General features: G+C 40.1%; 1 protein-coding gene across 3 annotated transcripts in view; it reads left to right on the forward strand.

The window, feature by feature from the left end:
- The first annotated feature begins 4021 nt into the window (after positions 1 to 4021).
- LOC139215540 (sodium bicarbonate cotransporter 3-like) overlaps positions 4022 to 24165 on the forward strand; it is a 38906-nt gene continuing 18762 nt past the window's right edge. For 2 of the 3 annotated variants that reach the window (XM_070846531.1, XM_070846530.1), the window contains exons 1-4: positions 4022 to 4118; positions 17902 to 17983; positions 21244 to 21393; positions 23710 to 23848. In XM_070846531.1, coding sequence (XP_070702632.1) covers positions 4077 to 4118; positions 17902 to 17983; positions 21244 to 21393; positions 23710 to 23848 — 413 coding nt within the window. In that variant the 5' untranslated portion in view covers positions 4022 to 4076. Of the gene's footprint in view, positions 4119 to 10270; positions 10352 to 17901; positions 17984 to 21243; positions 21394 to 23709; positions 23849 to 24165 lie in introns of those variants that run through there. The other variant, XM_070846529.1, reaches the window with a different exon arrangement.

The raw sequence follows: 24165 nt of genomic DNA on the forward strand, positions 1-24165 counted from the left end.
CATTGTACCCAAGGAGGGCTGACATCTAAACACAGATGAAGGCCTGAGGCTGTTTCCTCACCTTCAGTCACACACTATTACTGCTCTCACTGACTAAATGCTGCCACAGGCAGATGTGTGTCTGGGTCAAGATTTTTTAGATGGCCCTTTAAAAAGTAACCTACAGACAAGCGAGACTGAGACAGTGGCGGTTATGTTTCCTCTTCACACAAAATTTCCCCTTTTGATATGTTGGTAAATGTCACCTCTGTTAAATGATTATCAAGCCAGTTAGAATTACTGTAGAGTTGTTCCTCAGGGACGGTTTAGGTCTCTTATTTTGTTATGTATTCACTCATGATCGAGTTAATCGCTTTTATTTCATAAAGGGTTTGGACGTTTATATGTTGAGCTTAATGTCACTGGTCGACGTGAGTCAGATGCAGTCTTTATAATTATATATGAAGTGATGGACACAGTTTTCTTTCTAGTGACTGCTTGCACAGACAGGCTCAGGCCAAGAACCAGTACCAGTATTTTACATTGTGCCCACAGTGGGGATAACTATAATACATAATACTACATACATGCAGATACCTTCAGCACCCGTTTATGTCATGAAATGTTCTGTTTAATGTATGATGAGCCTATGCTCTCTTTATTGTTAAGTGGAGGTCAATGCCGGTACTAATGATGCTGACAAAGGCTTTCCTTTTAGCTCACACCAGGTGTCTGTGTATACAGCACAATGCTTTATTTAGTCTCACTACCACCTTTGGACCTGGTTAATCAGCAGTTAAAGGGGGGGTGGGCTGACTACGGCACGGGTGTAATGCTCACAGGCCTGTTGGAGTGAGACCCTGGTGTGAGATGAGTCTCAAGTTAGCGGGGCCACAACTGTTTGGAGAAGGGCGTTGAGTGTTGGCAGAGAGCACGGAGGTGAGAGGAACTGGAGGCACAGAAGGGCCTTGTGTCGGTGCCCTCAGACGGCGTGTGCAGCGTGCAGGCAAGGCCCTGACTCACTGGTGCATGGATAATGGTGGAGAGAGTATCCCGCGGCTAAGCTGCACTTAACAGCACATTGATTTCAAACCCCTGTGTTCCCTCTGGAGGGCAGTGGGACGCACCTCAACAGGCCGGACCCCCCCCTTCATTCCCCCTTCCCACCTTACCCCTCTGACCACCACCACCATTTATCATCTCCACAAACTACCCCTCCCAATATCTACCCATCCCTTTGTCGATTTGGGTACACCATGCTGGTCACTGGCCTCTACTCCCCCCTTCTCTGAGTGTCCCGGAGGAGTTGAACAGGATTCAGGGGCACAAAGGCTCCTGCAAGACCCTGGTCTTGAGAGCTATGTTTCTGGTAGGGCATGCAGAGGCAGCCGTGTGGAAAAGATCTGTGGTCAAAATCAATGCATTGGCACTTTGATGGAGCGCTCCAACAGATTTGGGAATTTCACATTCCCTTCTTTCTCTCCTGGCACCATCAGAAGGCCTCACCACTGGAGAAAAAAACAACATCCACTAAACCTTCTGGGAGAGAGGGACTCTTAATTTTGACAGCCTCTGGGACAAAACACGACACAGTCAATATTCATTTGGTGGCTTGTGCATAACATGGTACACTCTCCAATCTGTCGCCTCGTGCTGCTCAAAGCTAAATGAAAAATATCCGCATTTGCACAGATTCTATGAATTCTGCAGCCATGCCTTGATCGCTAGACATTATATTGTACATTAAGAGATAAAGGTCGCAATTCTTCCTCTACACAGAGTTCAGTACAACCATCTTTCTGCTTTTTTCTTCTTTAAAGCTTTGAGAAAGACAACTTTCTTTCTCATCATCACCACACCTTGCAGTCTGCGTCTCTTAACATGAGTCCCAGCACAGGTGGATGCCAGTGTGGCACTTCTTCCACTTGTCTAACTTCTGACTCATCTCCCAGCTGCATTATACGGATGCATGTTTCAGGAGCAGTACACAGCACTCTTCTTTGTGCGCTAATGGGCTCTCAGCATCTTTAAGACTCAGGGTACAATTAAGAGGTGATAGTTTGATCTCCCACCTCGCAGTTCTATTTCTGAGCTGCCGCATGATTATACCGGAGGTTGATGGGCGGGTGAGGAACGGGATCTATTTAAAGGAAGACACCCATGAACTCTTCTGAAAGAACAGACTACTTTTGCAGTTTGCACCTGTCTGATTTCAGTCCTAACTGTATTGTATTCCACTGCAGTTAGACTTATGAGATGGCCTCAAAGTGAATTTGTTACATAGGCGACACGTGACTGAGGGTGGTCACTGTTATTATGGCGGAAGTTAACATTCTATTTTTCAGTCTGCGCTAAAGTGAGTGACAGCATGTCCTATTGTCCAATTAATGCCTGGGCTGGGTCAATAAGGGTTATTAGCAGAGGCCAACAATATTCCATCATGTACCCATACCAACCTGACCTGCCATATTTTTACAGAGGATCAAAATGCATTCTTCCATCTAAAGCTGTGTCTGTGATCCATCAAGTATTTCTAGATGGTTTAAACGTTTCTAGGCTAATACAGGAGCTTTTTTTTTTTCAAACTTAATTTTACTTTACTGACTAGGGTAAAAAACCAGAAGCAAAGGTGAACTGAAAGCATTGCCTCTTACATGACCAGAGAAAATTGGTTGATACAGCATCGCCATCTGCTGGTGAAATGCAGTTACTACACAATAGTTGGTGTAACAACTTTAAGTATCAAGGTAGTTTTATGGAAGATGGGTGATGAGCCTATGTCAAGAAACTGTAGGATGATAAGAGTGATTTAAACTTGTGCAAATTTTGTGCAAATATTTGTGTTGTGTTTCTAAACCATTATCATCCCCACAGATGAAAAAGCAAACAATTGTCATTGATCTTCCACTTGAAGACAAAGGTTTAGTTTTCAGTCATTTTTAAAAATTGTTTAAATACATCTGATATAGCCTGAACTGATGAAAATGTATTGTAATATCAATATCTGAGGATGCACAAACATAAGCATAAGTCTCAGGCCATGTTATTATTGTAGAGCAAACCCATTTCAGTAGGCCAGATTTGTTTTAAAAATCTGCAGTGTGTGACTGCTCAGCCATAATCACACTTATGTGCTACCTGTCATCAGTCATTTATGATTTAATTATATTAGAAGTGGCTATAACTTCAGCTCATAATGAAACAAACATAAAACAATATACTATTGATTTCCTTAAGCTGTTTATCTAAAGTTCTTAAAGACTTGATTTACCTTAAAGGTGCAAACAGTAACTTTTAAACATATAAATTCTACATTTATTTTATATAAATGCATGAAATTTGTCACAATTGAACATACAGGTATTATTTTACTGTTGTATTAATACTGCATGAACAAATTTCTAGCAGCATATAAATAGCTTACATGTGGCTGTTGTCTTAGTCAGGTTGGGAACAGCAGCAGATTCCTATCTATTGTTTTTCAGCTATGTTGGCTGCTACTTTGGTTTATATTTCACTCCAGACTTTAGACAAAAAAAATCATATGTGGAAAAAATATCAAATCCTTTGTTGTTAGTCTTCATGTCTTCTTAGTCTTAGTCTTAGTGCCAAAAAAGGTCAAACCTGAGACACCTTACAGGTGCATGCATAATGTTCATATCTCTTTGTTTATCAATGTATAAAACATGGGGATCTCTACTGGTTTAATGTATTTTAACAGGTGAAACCTACTTGGTTACTTACTTATTTGAAATGATGGAAGCTAAGTCATCCCAGCAAGGCTAAGAAACTTAAAAGAAAAAAAAAAAACATAACAAAAAAAAGCCCGCTTGGGACTTTGAGGCGACAAAGAAACAGTCCCCGCCCTCATAATGACGTTTTCAGATTTGATTGGCTTAGAACGCCGGGTATTGAAAGCCAATTGGCCATCAATCGCCGTCAATCATCTTAGAAGGCGTGTCCTTGTCGTGTCGTTAGGGAAGGCACAGCCGGTCCTCCCGGTTCGCACAAGTGTCACCCAGCCCGGTGTCCCCAGCACGTTTACCGGCAAACTAATAGCTAAGCGAAGGGTGTGCCGAAGAGCGGCGGCAGGAGAAATGGACGAACCCTCGGAGCAAATGAGGCCCCTTTTGAGAACAGTGAGTACCCGCCCATCACAGTTAACCGTTGGCCCACCATTATATCTGCATGGCTCTTTGTCCGTGTTTGGCTCCTGTTTGCCAGGCAGCCGTAGAGGAGAACCAGGGATGCTTGGGAGTCAGATTCAGTGCGGCACCATCCGGCGGCTGCTATTGTTAGCCGGCTTCCACTCCTGACACGTGGCGTGGGTACAAGTTGTGTTCAGCTCTCTCGTTAAACTCGGCGAAAGCGTTCATTCACGTACGTAGTTTAACGACACCGGTGTCCCCGCTCAGCCTTGAGATGTTTAGTTCATCTTTGTGTGTTTTCATGTTGGAGTTGCTAATGTTAATGAGTTAGCCGGACACCAGCACACTCAAGCCTGTTTTTAGTGACGATGTTGAGTTGAATTAAAAGATGTTCTGTTTGCTAGCAAGGCTGAATATTAATGTTTGCCGCAGCATTTTAATAAACTACAATGTTTACATAACTGGATATAAGGTGTTGCTGTTGCCTGAATAAGTCTGACAATAGTTTGTAATGTAATTAATTGGCCTTACATGCCAGCTTTGTAGCTAGTCCCCTCACGTTCAACAGGTTCACTCGTCTATTACTTGATATTGTGTCCCAGCCAGTCACTTGATAACATCTGCTGGTACATTTAAAGGAATAAAAGGCTCATTTGCATATCAAATAAGCCCCAAATAGACGAGCGTTCTTGTGTGACATTTCCAAGTCAGGAAATGCTGCTAATTTTACTGTGAATGCTTGTGAATGTGTGCAATGAGTTACAATAGGATCCAGCTACCAAAGTCTGTTAAATGTGATGTTTGAATAGGGTTGTTGATTGGGATAGAGACCCACATCCTGTCTGGAGGGTGTAAATTTGAGCATCAAACACACAGCGGCATTAACAAGTCCAAAAAAAGAAACTGGTGTTGCAGTGCTAAGTTTAAAATGTAAGTCTGTCATCAATGCTGGTGTAGGGTTGTCCACTACTATGTTTGTGTCTATATGCCTTCGGTCTATATGTGTGCTCATGCATTTGAGGAAACTTGACCCATGGCTGCCCAGTGAAAAGGAGCTGCTGGATAGCTGTATACATCTTACCAGGAAGTCAATGCGTTCACTGTGACACGGGACCCCGCAGGCAGAAATTCAGCCGTTTAATGCAAATTAACTGCTAACACATCAAAATGCACATGCCAAAGAACACGCCATTGTCAAGCTTTGAGTCAGACATTCAGCTAGTTGTGTGCATTTGAAATCTGGTTTCAAACAAGAAACTCTTGTTGCTTTCAGGCTTGCTGTTTGACCAATGCTTTTGTTAGGGGTCTTTTAAAAATGTAAAAATGTCACTTTCAAAGTGAAACGTTGACGTCAACTTCTGTGCATTTAAAACAAAGGGTTTTTAGAGTCATATCAAGAATTAAAACATACTGTTTAAAATAATTTGTTGGCTGTTGTTCTGCTGACTTGTGGCATTTTAAGAGAGCTACTTGGGCTACATTCAAACTGCAGGCAAACGTGGCCTAACTGTAATTATTTTTTTAGTTCTGGGATCAGTTTTTTTTCATAACAGTGTGAACATCACTTTCCCACAGACTCTGATCTTTTCAATTCTGATTTGGGCCACTTTCATATGTCGTCCTAAATCAGATAAAAGGGATTATTTGCAATGCAACATCAGTTGAACAGTTGAACATCAGTGAACAGGAATTCACACAGGCTTTACATCATGTGCGGCAACCCACCACTGTTGCCAGCCAATTCAACCCAACTCCTACACACTCTGTCAGGCAGACGAGTCGCCTGGACTGAGTGTCTTGCCTGGAAAGTCTTGTTGAGAGGTGCTGACAGATGTAGATAAAAATAGTCTTTGACATCCTGAAATTTTGGATGAAATCTGTTTCTGTGAAGCCATTCACATCACGATTTCACCACTGCCTGGCTCTGACACCACATCCACACGCACCTCTGTGGAGAAGTAGCTGCCATTGCTCTTCAAAGCTGCACATCAGCTTGTAAATGAAACTAAACTTCACTGGCTGCAGTTTGCTACATGTCATGACTTTGTTATTGTTCTTTTAACACATGCTGGGCAGTTTAGGACTGTGAATAGTTCACACTGGAATCTGATATTGGCCACATTAACAAAAATAATGTGAATGACGAATCAGAAAATTCAGATCTGAGCAATAAACAGGAACTGAGCACTGAGGCTTGTGCTGTGAATGTAGTCTTACAGGACTTTGCTGTTTTAAGTGACCTCTGTGAGCCTCAGTATCAGTGAGGAGTTTATTATAACTTTAGAACAAAATCAATTAATGGCTATGTAACCTATACTATGAATGCTTTGTGGCCAAAAATTAGGCCCATTGGTACTACAGTCTAATGGATCGTCTAGTTTCAAACCTGTATGGGAAAGATTCTTCTGTCTAATTCAGACTTCTTACCAAAATGTTCTACACCAGGTGTTTAAACATCTTGAAGCTTAATGAATATGTCTATTTTATTCAAAAACAGAAAAAAAAAATCCTCAAATGGTAACCATGTTCAAAACTCAGAGAATGAGACTCATTATAGTGACATAAATATGCACCACAGGGTTGCCCTCGAAGGCTTCCCTTTTTCACTATGACTAAAACACACTTAATGTCACATACACCCTGAACTCGGTTCATCAACAATACTAACTTGGCTCTAAACTGTGAGCTTTCATTGAATTTTACCTCAGGTGTTTGCCAGCTCGCAAGGAGAATAGGGATTTGTGTGTCCTGCTGTTCCTCTAGTGAAAGAGGGTTTTAGTCCAGCTAGTGTAGGCTCTTTGACCTGGATTGTTGTTGGCTCAGCACTTACTGCCAAGGTGAGTGAGTGTTTTTATGAAGCTTACTGACTGTATGGCATTGCTTTAAATGTGCTGGTACTCAAAATGACCCTCTTTGCCAGTCAGATGGTTCTCTGTTCTGTTTGGCTATATTATTATGATAATACGATAAAAAAGAAGTAGGCTAATTCCTACAATGCCCAGTTATAGACTAATTGGTAAAGACAACAGAGAGCCTTTTTGTTTATATTGTACCCAATCTACTTTCTGGAAGAAATGTACTTTCAGAGAGTCGAATGTGATTAAACATTACACCAGACCACAAGCTTTAAAGCACTTTTTCCAGTCCACAACATAAATTAGACACTGACATAGTTGTGTGTAGCATTGCTGGTTTGTTTTTGACTTGAAGAATTTCTTTGCTTTGTTATAGGAAAGCAACATGTTTTTCACCTTCTCTGTGCCTCACATTTTCACATGGTATGTATTTTCGTTAGTTGCCCATTAGCTGTGGAGGTAGGGGAGATGTCACTCATTCCCTTTAGTCAGCTGCATTTTTCCAACTAGTCCGGTGATTCTTATCAGCAACATTTGATCACAAGCCCACTTTTCCAGCCAGTAAATTACTGCTTTGAGATTTTTGATTTGAGACCTACTGACTGTGACTAAAATGCTGAGATTGAAGCTTGTGTGTTTATAGAACAATGCCTGTAGGGTAATCTTATGAATGTAGAAGACAGAAAAGCAGATTAAAGGGCCCAAGATTGCACTAATCTAAATAGCATTATGCCTTCGTCGACCATTTGCTCTGAGAGGATTTGAAAGTAATCAAATTACGGGAAACTCATCAACCCCATTATGCTGCTAAGTGTGGTCTAAGTCTTGATGGTTGTATATAATGGAATCTCGATGTGTTTTATGGATGGTGATATAAATTAGATGATGGATCTGAGATGTTGAGAAGTTAACCTTTGTTCCCCAAGCCTCATTCTTGTGTGTAAACACTAGGAGGTGTGGTGTATGAGCTTAACCGGGTTTAACTTTATGTTGTCCTGGTTGTGGTGCAGCTACATTTTTATCGTTGGCTGGTATACGTTCCACTTGGGAGAGTTATGTGCAACACCTAGTGGTGTAATTTGGTATGTCCTGTCCTAATCAAACCAGCAAGAGAATTTTTAATTGGCTCGACCCTATGACCCGACCCCTAGCTGTGTGTATTGATGGATTTGTTTTAGAGTTTATGCTATCGGATAATTGAGTTGATTGCCAGGAAACATAACTTTTTTTAAATGATTAATTGTTTTAGTCATTTTTCAAGCAAAGATGTCAGCAATTCTCCAATTGTCCAGCTTCAAAATGTTTGTAAATGTGAGGATTTGCTGCTTTTTCTGTCTTTTGTCATAGTAAGCTGTTGACCAAACAATTTAGAAACTAAAAGGGCAGGTTAATAAATTAATCAGAAGAATCATTTGTTGCAACCTTAGATCTTGTAGATCTTGTGTAGACATGTATAATGACCATGCAGGAAATGAAGAGACAATGAAAATCTCATCCATAACTTCCCACCCCAACAGACCCACATGACACTTCTTTCTCCATGCAGACTGTAATATATGACATAATGCCAAATGCGTCATGAAACCATCAAAGGAAAACCGTGATGGAGGCTATATTTTCATAATACAGGACTGCTCAACTGCTAGATATATTTGAATTGCTAATTTAAATGTAAGCCCACTGTAGCTGACCACAAACCATAAATATGATAAAATATTTGCCTGGGGCAAATCTGAACTTAATTAATTTTCCACAGACTGTGCTGAGCTTTATAATAACAAACAAGGCCCTGCTTTTCTTTTCTCCTTTGGACACGTTATAGTGGCTGTCATCATCTGCGGCATATCAGTGCACTGAATGTAATTTACAGTACAGCTTTGTACCACCGGCATACAAATATATCCCCAGTACTGCCTCATATTACCCTGGCTCTGATTGATATGTAGTTAACTTGGGCAGCTATAGCAGATCTTTTCAGGAAACGCCAGTAGTTTACTATGATTTTACCTGTCAGCACTGGTTCTGAATGGAAAGGAATAAAAGAAATATAAAGACTGAAGCAGAAACACATTGTTTCCTTAATTACAGTGTTTGCTAGTATACAATACTGTAAAAAGTTGTATAAAAAAGAGATGGAACCACAGCTGAAAGAAGAAATAAGTCATTTGGCACAAAAAATGCCAAACTTTTGATGGTTGCAGCTTTCTCAAACCTGAAGATTTGCAGCATTTCCTTATCTTACATACAACGGACTAAATAATTTTAGGTTTTGGACTCTTGGTTTTCAGGGAAAAAGACAGTTTAGAGAAATCGCTCTGGCCTCTGAAAACTATTAATTAACTTCTGTCACTATTTTCTTAAAGTCAACATTTTACTCAAAAATAATGTTTTTGCTACATGACACTATGGTTATGGTTTTTGTTAAATTTCTTCAAGATTTCAGGTTGTTCAGTTAAATTTGATGCCTCTGCTCAGCCTTTAGATGTCACTCTTTCTGTTTAATTTCATGCACACTTTCATATTCCCCAGTGCCAGGGGAACCTTAAAATTAGGTTTGGTTTCACCTTTGCCTTTATGTCTTTGCAGTTAGTCTACTTGGAACTAACTGGTGCTATTGCGTCCACAGAGTATCTCTGGACTGAAATCCTTTTATGAAAATGATTTACTGCTTAGGTTTCAGGAATAAGTTCCCTCTGCCCTACTCATGTAACAGTTCTTGGTATGGACAGGAAACAAATGACCCATAGTTCTTTGTAAAATTACAGGTTGTTGAGAGACATGTCCCACCTTTCAGGCTATGATAAGGATTGTGAATGTCAAAGCCAGAGGCATTTGGAATCTTAATGAATACACTGCTATCTGTCCTTTTTTCAATTCATTGCGCCCTCGGAGGAATGCCGAGCTCACACGTGTGCTTGTTTCTATTTATCTGTGTTGGGGGTGGGTCTTGATTTGTGACCTGAATACCTCAGCGGGTGATCGTTTGAATGTCCTCCAAATGCGTGTGCATGTCCTCCATGCGTCAGTGTGTATGTGTGTTTTTAGGCTTTTGGCTGGGCAAATGAAATATTCATGGTGGCATGGTGGGATTGGCTGCTGAGCAAAGAGCGGGCTGACATGGTAGAGCAGAGCAGAGCACTGTGCGTTCTGAAGCAGCTCGCTCCCTCTCTCTCTTCTCTCTGTATAAAGAGATGAGCGGAGGAAGAGCGAACAGACAAGTGCGACAGTGTCTCTGTTAGCGCTTGGCTCACACACACCTTCTACAACAAAGATCATCAGAACGAAGGAACTGGCTAACGTCCTTGCTGCCTCTGCTTTGATGTTTTAGTCTAAATGGACGAACAGAGCGAAGGGGAGCATGTGCCTACGGTACGTCTGGTCCTGTGTGTGTGTGTGTGTGTGTGTGTGTGTGTGTGTGTGTGTGTGTGTGTGTGTGTGGGGCTGACTGTCATGGTCTGCACTTGAACAGGAACCACTGGCTCTGTGTATGCAGTGTTTATATTGGTTTGTCCTCTTGTGTTCTTCTGTGGTGGAGTGGAGCAGTGGTCAGTGCTAATGAATGGGGCACTTGGTCCGTACATTTCAGCAGAAGAGAAAAGGCAGAGGTGTGAGTGTAAGGGGGATAGGGTGAAAGAGGGGGTGAGAAGCTGTTGCCTCATCGGACATGCCTCTTGAAATGGAAATGTTTCCTTTCTATTTATTCTTTAATCGCCTCAAAGAGCAGGAACGAGAGGAAACCGACTGAGACGGTTATGGCTGCTTGAAGGAGCGGGACAAGGAGAACAGGAAGGAAGAGAGGAGAGAGATGAGGAGTGTCAGGGAAAAGGAGCATGAAAAATTAGGCTGCCATGGTAGCTGAATCCAAACAAGGTGCATGCTGTCAATAGAGATGATGTTTATTGACTCAAATGAAATTGAATTAATTGGTTCCATTCAGTCTAGGTAAAAGCACCAAGGACAAAAATTACTATGCCCAGAGTGGGAGCAATGGGCGAGGAGGGACTACAGTCAGGCATACATATAAAAGAGGGAAATATTTGTGAGGCAGAGAGAGGGGATGGTTTCCATCTTTGTTTTTATATGTGCACGTCAAGTCAAGTCTGTGCATGTTTGAGAGAATTGATTAGAAGAGATGCAGACTATGATTAAAATCTGTTTCAACATTTCTTTAGAGTGAAATATCTTCCTAGCTGTAAGCTGAAACTACATCTTCACTTAGGAGACATTAGATACAGGACATAAGCATCATCGTAGTTGTGCCCTGTTCAGATGTGGTAAAGCTCCAGGGAGATAAATAATTGAATGGCTGGCTAGTCAGCAAAATATAGCTGCCAGATCTATGGTCCTTGTTTATGTTCATTAAGCAGCACCCGCTAAGTAAGCACCATGGAGGTTTGTGCCTTTCTGAACACCAAATGATGTAAAAGGCATAATACATGTCATATAATTTAATCAGCAGCCATCTATAATCTCTCAATTGTCTGTTTATATTATCTTTCTGTTTTCCGACATAATTTAATTAGTTACGTCATTTAACTTTAATTGGCAGTAAATATATGTCAACATTCTCATCTCTAGTATGAAACTGTGCATTTGGCAGCATGAGACAGATAGTCATTAATCTCAAGGGACAGGTCTCTCACTATGTAACACATCTCTTACGTCAGTCTCTATCAGTTGGACCGGGTCCCAGCAAAGCCAGGCTGGCAACGTACTGAGATTAGAGGGAACCAGGCCTTCTGGCTTGTTGGGTAGGTGGTTGTTTCATTCACTGTCTGGTTGGCTGAGGAGGTGTTTGGCTGCTGTGTGGTTAAATCACTCCGACACAAACATACCAACAGAAGTGAGGTTAACCAAGAAAATGACCATGTCCATGTACATCCCAACATGTTCCAAAATGCAAAGCTGAAATGAGTTGATTCACAGAAAATGTATCACCAACTACTTGAATGACTTTTATGGATTTATTGATTATTTGAGTCAGGCAAAACCAAAAAGGTTTTTCTATGTGCAAGTTCATATTTTGTTTGGTTTGGCCGAGAACACGATACATATTGCATCCAATGGTTTCACACGAATACATATTTGGGCTGTGCATTTCAATAAAAAAACACAAGAAACTCTAATCCAAACAAATGCCATAGAGATGTATATCATGTTCATATCTTGATGGCAAACACCTCTTTAACTCAAACCATATCCCAACATTTATGTTATACTTGGTCCTTGCAAGTTCAATGGTGAGTTCAAATAGAGTTTACTTGCTATTGGATGGACACATGGTAAGCATTGTGTTTATTCTTAAAGGTTCATGTGAACCTTAATCCCCACTCCTGCAGAAAACCCAACACATTGGTGATTTTACCACCTAAGCTGCTGTAAAAGCCAGAGAAAATCTTTATGTGCAGACATGCTTACAGTAATGACCGGCCCTTTATCCCTCATGGAACATGGAAAGTAAAGTAGATAGTGGAACATTTGTAGTAGTGTTTTTAGTTTGCGTCCATGATGTTTTCCCTTTTATACTATTCAAAAAGCACAGAATATGTAAGTATTTATTAGCAGCTTCATTACTGCTCCTCCTCCTACTGCAGATAAACCTGTTATTTTGGATTATTTTATAGGCAGCTACCACTTTATTGGCTCTCACCTAAGTGTTCTCGCAGTTTCTGCTTCAAAACAACACAATTGAGCAAATAATGCCAGCATCGTTATCACCTAGTCTTCACAGATCAATTTGGCAATTTTTAAATGTATGTTTTACTGATGAATCCATGAAATTAAACATTTAAAATAAACAAATTATGCTTTAGTATACAGGCAACAACAAAAATCCAACTTCTCTCTGTGAGGAAGCTAATTATGAACGTTTACAGTCTGTAGGTGGTGAGTGTTGCTTATGCAGAAGATTGACTTTTTGTGCAGTATAACTATATAACAAAGGAACAGGGGTCATCGTTTCAAGACACGAAACGAAGAGTGACACTTTTTATGGTTTGATTGTGATGGCATTTGGCAGCAACTTTGACTCTGCTAACAGTATCAAATAAAAACACACCAGCAAGTAAGTAAATACTAATAACATATAAGCAGGCCTGCTGGTGTTGCCTTACTCCATTTGATTGTCGTTTGGAACCCACCCTTTACTCGTCCACAGTTGTTCCCTCTAAAGTGAACTGAGCAAGGCCAGGCAGGGCTTATCCTGTGCCAGACTCTGTGCATGTTTTCAGTTCTTCTGAACTCCGACTAGAGGTGACGTTATGTTTGGTGATGTGGCTTCTGATCAGAATTCCCCACCATGCTAGACATGTGTTTTGTCAGTAGAAGGGAGAGTATAATGTAGTGTATCCCATGAGTACTGTTTCTGTTATGTGGCAGCACACATGTCTCAGTGGACACTGACAGGCCAGGAAAGGCGTATTTACATCCAAGTGTACTGAATTTTCTGGATTAAGCTCATACCATAGTCTTGTTTGAAATCAATGTTTCCATTAATCTTGGTTTCCTGATCACCATCTGGTATTTATTGCATAGCCAAGTTACTGATATTGATCCAGATCTACTTGGAGAAGATGAACTGGACGTTGGCTTGTCACTCATTGTTTTCAGACACGTTTGGTGGCATATTTAAAACCCATAATAGGATCATAGTGGCCACAACTAGAGACATATGATCTCCTAGGTTCTGCACAGGAAAGCAAACAGTGCTAGACACACATAGTCTGGCTTCCATTACTGTGTAGTCGCAGCCAGAGATGCATCTGCCTTCTGTCAACCGCTCCCTATTGATGTCACGATATGGAAGCTTTTCTTACTCAGCTGGCAGTTCTTCTGCCCTCCAATCCCCCCCCACTCCCCACTGGCACTGCTCCTGTAGCCCAACCACAGCTGTGTTTTGTGGGCATAATAGCCAATTGCCTCCCTGGCCTGGGGACTATGGGCGATAGACTGGGGGTTTATTTTAGACAAAGCTATGTGACAGGTTGCATCATGTGTTCATGTGTTAAATTCTACCAAGCGATGTGGGGTTGAGGGCACAACAGACTTTAACACGTGCATATACTTCACTAAACGGGCATGACGAAGGCACGCATAGCATACGTGATAATGGATGATTGTATGTAAACAGGTGTTTATACAGTAAAATCAACAGATTTGTGGAAGTGGTATTTTAAGAAGCTTAAGAATAAGACGATACTCATGAAGCAGGAATAGTTTAACACAAGCTTTGTGTGCCCTGCCTGTAAACATTGGTTCATGTGATTCCTGCAGAATACGAAATAAGAATTGTGGCTAGTCACCAAAGTCTGAGTAAAACAGAAGTACGTATTTACACGTCACATGACATTTAATCTTGTTTTGACCCTGAAAAGGTTTACAGTAAATTAGGGTTGGTTAAATTAAAAGTAATTATATCACACTGCAATCAAGAAATTACAGATGTTCTTCAGTGATATTTAAATGTATCAGCTAGTTTGACTTAGTTTTCTGTCCTGACTTGATTGCAGCTGAACTCGTGTTAAATCTGAAGCCCTATATTTTATCCACTGCCCCTGCATCACAAATGACCACGAGGAAGCAGTCCAGTTTTAGTCAACCTTGTCAGCTTTATTCAACCTCACTGTGCTGTGGGGGGAAGAACTCCAGTTACTAGAGAGAGATTAATTTCTAGCTGCTCTTCTCCCTCTCAGCAGCTGAAATAATTACCGCTCCTCATCAAGGCACTGTCAGAGAGCAACATGGCTCATTATCATGCAAATCCACCAGCAACTGAGAAACGCGCACATACACACACAATCACAGATGGCATCGCTCATCGTAGGTGGGGCTCTAACAGGAGAATGATTATGGTAATATATGTGTGGAAATGTGAATGTCATTGAAGACATATTCGTAGTAGTAAGTCAGTAATGAGGATGGGCATACATACTTACTGAGTACATGATGCTTTCCATCAGAAATAAACTTCATTGTGGTCAATGGAGGTGACTGGCATGTTGGGGCTAAGACACACAATGTCCTGATATCATCCACGTATCACATATCCTTTCGGCATGTGGCTAACGTCGTCACCTTTTGTTTCCACTCTCTCCTGCTTGGCAGCAGTGCCTCTCTGTGATTGGTTGAAGGAATTGAGAGGATGATCCAATTGGGGATTGTGTTACATCAAAGTGTTTGTGCAAGAGGGAGGGGAACAACACATTTATAGTTGTTGAAATGCGATGTCTGATCATATTATATGGACCATATACAAGACTGAATGTTAGATATTTAGAAATTCATGGCAGCGTTTATCATTTTGATAATTTTGTGCTTATCTGAAATAAGCAGAAATTTATTTTTAGTTTCATGAAGTGTATTCTGCAACGTCTTCCAACCTGTTATTTAATTATAAACTGTCAAAAAATTGACTAAAAGAAGATGGGATCCCTACTATCAACCATAACTGTGTCAAACCATCATAAACCCCTAATGCAGCCCGTCCTTATCTGCCCACCAGTCACAGCCAACGTTAGCTCACTGCTACCCTGTAGTATTTATACACCCTATATGAATGTGTGTCTAAATTAAGCTTTTCCTTCCTTGTCACAATACATCATGCCTAGTTGAAATACACACTGATAATGGAGCCAGGCTGGCCTGACGTCTGTTGATTCTCTCTGTGGTCTGGCTCTGTGATCATAAAGAACAACTAGAAGAATTAAGGTCATTAAAGATGGGGAATTCAAGTGACCACAAATGTGGGCCTGCAGTGTGTCACAGGTGTGTTGGTTGAAGTGATTTGACATCCTGGCTTTATTATTTATATCATTTTATGTGTTTGTTTGTTTGTTTTTAGGAGGCTGTTGCTGGTAGGTGGTGGGTGCTAGAAGAAGGAGTCTGGTTTTCTCATTGTTTTTGTGGTTGTGCCCTGGAGTGACATCACTATCAGTTGCTGTATTCTGGTGGTAGTTCTGCAGTAACCTAGCACGTGTAGTTCTGCTTAGGCCACACATGCAGCAGTAATTGGAGACAGTGTCTCTGCGGCTGTCTTAAATGTTCTGGCACTTAAGGGCAGGGAGTCAGGGGACCACTAATAACAAGGCTGGTAATTGGACCAAATCCAATTTGAGTTAAGGAGCTTCATGGTTTTTGTCTGTGTGTGTTTGTCTTGCATTTCAATCTCTTTAAAGAGTTTAAAATTGAACAAGATCTTTGACTTTTTCAAGGACTGGTTTAGTTTTAATGTTAAAATGAATGTTGAATTTAAGTATGTACTGCTGCTTAAGACTAAGTTAGTTCAGGGCTCGGGGGTATGAGTGTCCTCACCAGTACGCACCTGTGTGTGTGTGTGTGTGTGTGTGTTTGGATATATTAATAATATGTACCTTTGCTGCTATATAACCTGACAGTGTTATGTCTCTTCTAATTGGCTCTTTTTATATTTTGATTCCATGACATTGGTATCAGGCTAATTATTTTCACTGAGTTCATTACCTCTTTCTTAATGAGTGTAGCCAGCGTCTTGACGTTGCTATGAAACTCGACCTTTATGGCTTGGACCTTTTTAATAATGAATATATTTTTCCAAGGTTCCAATGATACCTTGCTGCATCATACAATATTTCAGGTTGTTAAAGAAAATCATGATTAACCTGCGTGATAAGATATGCTGTTTTTGCATCCTTTGCTAAATTTAATCATCAGTTAATGTAATTTTGTCTTGGACTACATTTTAAATGAAATATATTATCTTAGTCTACTAATATTTAAGTACACTGGACATTGTCCAGATCATCTCTTGACTGCTATGTTTAGGGGGTGTGGAAATGGGCTGTTGATGTTAGCCATGTGCAGAACCAAAGTACTTTGTTTACTTGACTGCTTACTTGACTGCTGTGCTTAAACCCAGAGTTAAACCCAGAGGAATGGTTTAGTATGGGCTAAACATGCAAATAAAACAACAACAGGACACCCTATGTACCCGACCACAAAAACTACAGGTGGTTTAATGTATTTGGAGTGATTGAGGAAATCCAAGACCCTCCATGCTGTGTTTCCACCAGTCTAATCACTGTCAAGCCAATCTTTGTCAAACTACTCAGCTTAGTGCCAGCTACTGCTTTTAGAAGAGCTCTAGTCTGGAGCTGAAACAATTAGTCGTTAATTGATTAGTGGATCGACAGAAAATGTATCAGCAACTACTTGGAAAATCAAATAATTGTTCTGGTTCCAGATACTGAGATGTGAGTTTTCTGCTTTTCTCTGTTTTATATCACCTTGAGCGAGACATTTTATAGAACAAATGAGTAATCAATTAATCGAGACAATAACCATCTGTAATGAAAATAAGCCTGATTGTTGTTAGTTTCCCACATTCTTCTGTTATGTGTGGTCTCTTACTGCATCACCAACAGATCCTATATCTGCCGTTCCTGTTGTGAGGTAATGAAGTGAACAAGGCGTCACCAACAACATGACAAACTTACCGACTTTAATATGCTTTGTGATTACAGACTGTTGGAGATCTTTAAAAGTGGGACTAAAGCTGAGTTAAAAAATATTTCCAGTTTTGTTTTTGTCAGTGTTTCTAATATTATATTCCATCACAGTTATGATGCCTCTTATTGGTGGATGTTTGTTGTTATTATTATCGATGTGCTTTTACTGTGTTGTCTGATCTCATTCACTTGTATCTCCTCAAGACCAGCTCTTATGCGAAAGCAGCTTTTGTCTCCAGTCAGCTATATAGACAAGTGACATTACAATACCTCCAAAATATATGACTATTACAAAAACAGTCAAAGTAGAATACTTTATAAAGGTATATAAACCAGTAAAATAATCAAGGAGAAAATCAGAGTGAAAAAATCAATTTGCACATGATACTCACTTATCTTTTATTTCTGTTTTCTCTGCCTCTTTTCTCTTGTTCTCAGGGTCTAGATGAGGAGGCAATAGTTGACCATGGGAAGACCAGCTTCACCACTCACACAAACTATGAAAAAGAAGATTTGGAAAGTAAGTTTAAAACCACCCAGACTGTGAGATTTTCCTTATGACATGTGTTTTAAGTGGAAAGTTTAGGCTCCTAAGCCATTGTTGCCTTTTCTATTTCTGTTAAACCAATGCTTTATTTTGTTTTCATTTGCTTATGACCCTATGATGAGACTTTGCTTTTGAGATTTTGTAATAGGGCTGTGGAATAATTCAATATCATTTACTGTCCCACCATATATCCACATTATTGACAGTTAATCACAGCTAATGATTCCCTGCAAAATGTAGTTTAAAAACGAACAAACTCAGTTGTTGAAGTTTGAGTGAGAATTTGCGCTGAACATTAAATTAAAAATGTATTTGCAATATTACGATGTATATTGCTTGGGAAAATTACTCTTAATGTCATTAAGTTATAGACCATTTGAGTAACTGATGAATCAGAAAGCAGTTGGTAAGAACTAATAGTGTACTGAGTGTAACATCGAATGAAATGTCAGTGCTGTTCACATGTAGAGAAAGCGGCAGCACCACAAACATGTCACCACAACAAAATCTCTCTCAGGTGTGAGTTGTCCCTCTGCCCCTCCTCCAGCTCACTGCTCTGTCTTTATGTGGGTCCACCACACCTCATATCCTCCATCCCTCATTCAAAAATATCTCATTCTCACCCTTGGAGCTCTCTGCCTTCTGTCCTGTTAAGCTGTTTTTTTTCTCTATCATCTCATCTCCTGTGTCTTTTCTCTCTTCCTCTCTCCCTCTTTCTCCGTCTCTGTTTCTCGCCATCTGTCCAGCTCATGCGTATGTCGCTTATGACTTCCTCTGAGTGCTGCATCTTGGTTTCATTCCTCCTGGGTTTGTTCTCAAATCAAAGAGAGGTGACTCATCTGGGAAAAATGACTATTGGCAGAGAATGAAGGGCAAAAATAGGGCGTTTACATTTCAGAACATGTTTCCTGTGTGGCAGCCAGTAACAATAATGAGGGGAAGTAGATAGAACGTTGAGGGGGGGCGGAGGGGTAAAACAGTTAAATGTTGTACTCTGGTTTCCTTCAAGTCTTAATAGTAATAATGATAACTTTATTTATATAGCACTTTTCTCAACGTTACAAAGTGCTTTACAGAACAAAGTAAAACCAGACAGACTGTTTTTATTTCCTATGTGCTTTTATCCTCATTTTTAACAATCAAAAGAATATGGGTAAGATAAATGAGAACGGTAAAAAGAAAAATATTTCAAGCATTACCGAAACTTTTCACAAAGAGAAAAGTTTTAAGATGCGATTTAAAAGAAGGCAAGCCCAGGGTTGATGTGCTCATGTCACTTTGTTCCAGCGATGAGTCAAGCAGCAGCGTTTTGAACTATCTGGAGACAGTGGAGGGAGCTCTGGCTGATACCTGAATAAAGAGCATTGCAGTAATCCAGTCTGGAATAAATAAAAGCATGTACAACTTTTTTTTAGTCAGCAGGTTATAGGAATGACCTCATTTTAGAAATAAGTTTAAGATGGTAAAAATGTGATTGAACAACACTTTTCACTTGGTCATCAAAACAGAGGTTAGAATCAAACTTTATCCCAAGATCCCTGCGTGATATTATTTGACAACCCACCAAGATCAACATCAAGGGAGCAGATAGAATTTGGGGGACCGAATAGAATGACCTCTGACTTGTCCTCATTGAATTTGAGGACATTTTGTGACATCCAGGATTTGATATCAGACAGGCGAGTAGCGAGGTTAGCTAGGCTGCTAGGGTCAGTGGGTTTCAAAGGCAAATATAACTGAGTGTCATCAGCATGGAAATAGTAAAACACATCATGGCTATTAATGACTTGGCGAAGTGGCAGCCAATATATAGAGAACAGGAGGGAGCCAAGAACTGAGCCTTGACGTACACCACAACTCAGTTTAGCTGTTGAGGAAGTACAGTTACCCGGAGTGACGGAAAAAGTTCTCTTAGAGAGGTAAGAGCGTGACAGGCTAAGAGCCGTGCCCATGATGCCTACCCAGTGCTCCAGGAGATGCAGTAGGATATTGTGATCAAAGGTGGCACAGTAGAAAATACCTCCTCGAGCAGTTTAGTGGGAATGATATCTAAAATGCGGGAGGATGGGTTCATCTGGGAGACTGTACTGTCTGATAATGAGATTGTAATGGGCTGAAACTGAGTAAAAGTAGCATAATTTGCATGGGGAATAGAGAGGATGCGAGGGTCAGGCTGGATTTGGGACCTGATGGTCTCTACCTTATTTACAAAATAAGCGAGAAACGTTTCAGACTGCTTAACATCAGGTTCAGGGGAAAGAGTTGGGTGACCATTAATAACGGAATCAATTACCCTAAAGAGAGCTTTAGGGTTGTGATTGATCTTTAGTATTAGGTCAGGAAAGTATGCTGTTCTCGCATCCTGTACTGTTTTCTGATATGTAAACATTAGGGTTTTCAATGTGTTATAATTTATCACAGACTTGTTAATCTTTCATTGTCGTTCAGATTTTCTGCAGAGTTGCTTCAGAGCTCGAGTGTGATCATTTAGCCAGGGTAGCTTATTTGATTTTTGTGTCTTGGGTTTAAATGGAGCGATCATGTCGGGAATGGATTGAAAGTGGTGGTTAATGATTAAAGTAGTGCGTCTGGATTAGGTTATCTAGAACACTCAAACAAAATTACATAAAGTTCTGTGTTTTCTGTCTCAAATGTTAGTGGATCTGTCTTTTACTGTCTTTTACTGCAGTTGTAGTGGACGGGACTGTGATACTGTTCTTTCAGGATTGAACAGTCAGCTTTACAATGTAGTTTATATTTCCATTAAATTTCTCGGCTTTTCAAATTCAATTTAATCTACTGCATTTGGAACTCCATTCATATTATTGTTGTCTTCCTGGGAAGAATTTCACTCAGTACTTTCTTTGTTAGTTTATTTGCCAAAGAGAGTGTCTGATTGCTGGGCAACAAACAGATTGGAGACTTCAAGTTTATATGCATGTTCTCCAGTAAAAACATTAGTGAGTTGTGCCAAAACATAGTCAGGAAAATACTGTCATCTGTTTCAAACAACATGAAATACATTTTCCTCTTTTATCACCTAATTAATGGTATTCTGAGTCAGTTTGTATCATAATACTGATTATGTAACATAAGTTGTACATTTTATTTCAGATTTGATTTTTTTTTTTTTTTTTTAAATGAAAAAAAAACATTTTCATTTTTTTTTTTTAAATGAAAAAAAAAAAAAAGAAAAATTGTCTGAATTGGTATTGCACTATTCTTTTTCCTAGGCCACAGAGCAGTATATGTAGGCGTCCATGTTCCTCTTGGAAGGGAGAGCAAACGGAGACATCGCCACCGAGGACACAAACACCATCGAAAGAAGAAAGAAAGAGACTTTGAGGAAGGGAAGGATGATGGCAGAGAATCCCCCACTTACGGTTGGAGACACTTATCCTAAATGTCTTAACACCCCCATTTACCACCACACACTACGCAACTGTGAAGCTGTTTCTCTCTCTAGATCCTGCTGTCAGGACAGTACTCTTGTGGTTATTGTCAACTCTCAAGAACTGTTTATTCAAACACATGCAGGACTTGCCTCAAACGATGATCAGAAACCTCTGCAATCCACAATAGACAGCCCTAGCTTAGACCCGGTGCACCTATCAGTTTCTTTTTATTGGTGAGATTTTTCTGGTGCGTGTATTTCACATTACCTTTAACTGAAGTAAAATATTTGCTTGCAACTAATTTAAAGCTAGTCATACAATTTGCCACATACAATTGTCATGGACTTTGAATGCAATTAGAATGCCACAAAACATCTTCAGTAAAACCATATGTTACTTGGTAATAAGTTAATGCAATTTATCACTTTCAACTTTGGTTAGCAGATAACGGTGAGTTGAGGGAGACAAGTGTGACATTATGGTGTGATTTGGAGTCAGGCCCCACCTTTAACAATGCACAGACTGCCAGGTTAGTGCACCACTCTGCTTAAGCCCTTAAATCGCCTTTCAAACAGTTCTGAATAAAACATTCAGCTCTAAAAGGCATTAAATGCCACTGGGAAGCAGCGTCTGACACTGATTGAAGGCTGTGACATTTTAAGTGATGTGTCCTTGCGTTTGTGTGTGAGGTTGCTGCATCACCTCAACTGCAAAACTCAAACCCACACAAACAATGCTTTGAATTATACAAGGGGCTAACTAGTCCTTTATGACAGCAACAGCACCAAAACAAAACACTGTTGTTCATGTTATCATTTTAAGTTCTGACTGAGGGGCACAGAACATCCAGATTTATGAAGATATTGTGAAACAGCACTTTTCCATACCATTGGACTCAATGTCATTACCTTTCCCACTTGAGCAGAGACACACCCACAGATCCCTTCTAGCCGCTGACTCATGCTGTAATATGCCATTGTTGTTTACCAGTGAATAATGAAGGATAGTTAGTGCACAGGTTTTTCCACCCTGTTTTCACCATCTGCCCTTCTTACACACCCCAAATATGAAATATTACCTGTGGGGTGGGTCAACATAGTATTTAACAATGTAAGGGCTTAGCTGGATTTCCACTGATGCAAAAAAAATGCATGGCTAAATTTTTTTAATTTATGTTATGCTGGACTTATTTTCAGATTTTGATGTTAGCAGTTGTTGTTTTATTATGTTATTTTAAAATTCTGTGTAAATGCTACAAACTACAAAATTAAATGCTGTTATCACGAGTCTTGCTGCTAACTCCAGAAATTACTTCTGAAAACCCTTCAAAGTCTTTAGGGATTAGTACGATGAGTTATTGACCCAGAAAAAAATGTTTGTCGGTGGTTAGACCATCGCTATGTTTAGGTATCGGTGTTGAATAAAGGTAAGCAGCAACAACATGAATATGAAGTACTCACATGTGCATAATAAAACATCAGAGCACCACACAGTGTACCCATGTGTTAACAGAAAATATCTCTCCCTTTTTTGCTTCCAGTCATTCCATCTTTGCCTCCCTGTAGCTTTAAGTCTTGTAATCTGCTATATCTATTTCCGTTTTCTCTCTGGTTCCAGATGTCCTGATATCTGCCCTCTAATTTAATCAGACATGAAAAGAAAATTGCTGGAAAGCATTGAAGTTTTCATTATTCTCTCTTGCCCACTTCTCAAGATTACTCTGCATCAAGCCTGCAGATGTATTCCTCCTCAATTAGCAGAATGAAAAGCAGTTACAGTGAATACTGGTATTACTGTAGCCTACCCCAAAATCAGTAATTCCCCCCAGCTTTAGAAGGCATTAATGTGGTTGTACCAGCCAACCATAAGCACACTTTTTCAAATGGATCCCCTAATATTTCTGTCTCATTCTACTGTTCTTGGGTGTTATTGAGATCAAGACATCAATTTAAAGGTGCTCTGTAGAGTTTTCTTATATGCAAGCAAAAGTAATGTTTACATTCAGTGTTACTCACCAAAACGCATTGTGTGTGTCTTGAGGCCTAACAAACAAAATACATTTCCTTTCCCAGAAAACATTCTGAAAGCGGATTTTTTTTTAACAATTTGGAACCCAAGCTAGTTCATAGTAGATCAGTGGAATAGTATGAAACTGTTGGCAGAACTGTGCATCATATCACCTGCATGCATGTGCTCACTACTCGACGCCAAGACCTCCACAAGATACTGTGAATAATGCATATTTCCTCGAGAATTTTTGACATTGTAAATATGACATTTGGCCTTTGCCCACTGTTTGTGCAGATACACCATCCCAGCGGGTCCAGTTCATCCTGGGTACAGAGGACGATGACCTAGAGCACGTCCCCCATGACCTTTTCACTGAGCTGGACGAGCTCTCCTTTAGAGATGGCAGTGCCACTGAATGGAAGGAGACTGCCAGGTCAGAAAGCAACTTAAAGGGCGAAAACCATGATGACTGACGTATAAAGTGAAAGCATTACAGAACTCCATGCATCTGCTGGCTTTTCATACAAATATGAGTTTCAGGATTTTTAAATCACCTGCGTGATATCTTTGTAGCGCAGTCATGGAACAAAATCGTCTGGAGTTAAGTGGAAACCCTGTTTATTAGATATTGTGATTCCTCACAACTATTAGCCTTAGTGGCTGCATTTGAAATGCACATGTACATCACTGTGACAATTTCTACTGCTATGGATAAGACAAAAGTTCATTTTAGGCTTGCATTTCTGCAAT

The sequence above is a fragment of the Pempheris klunzingeri genome, chromosome 16 (assembly GCF_042242105.1).
Source record: "Pempheris klunzingeri isolate RE-2024b chromosome 16, fPemKlu1.hap1, whole genome shotgun sequence".
Classification (NCBI taxonomy): Eukaryota; Metazoa; Chordata; class Actinopteri; order Acropomatiformes; family Pempheridae; genus Pempheris; species Pempheris klunzingeri.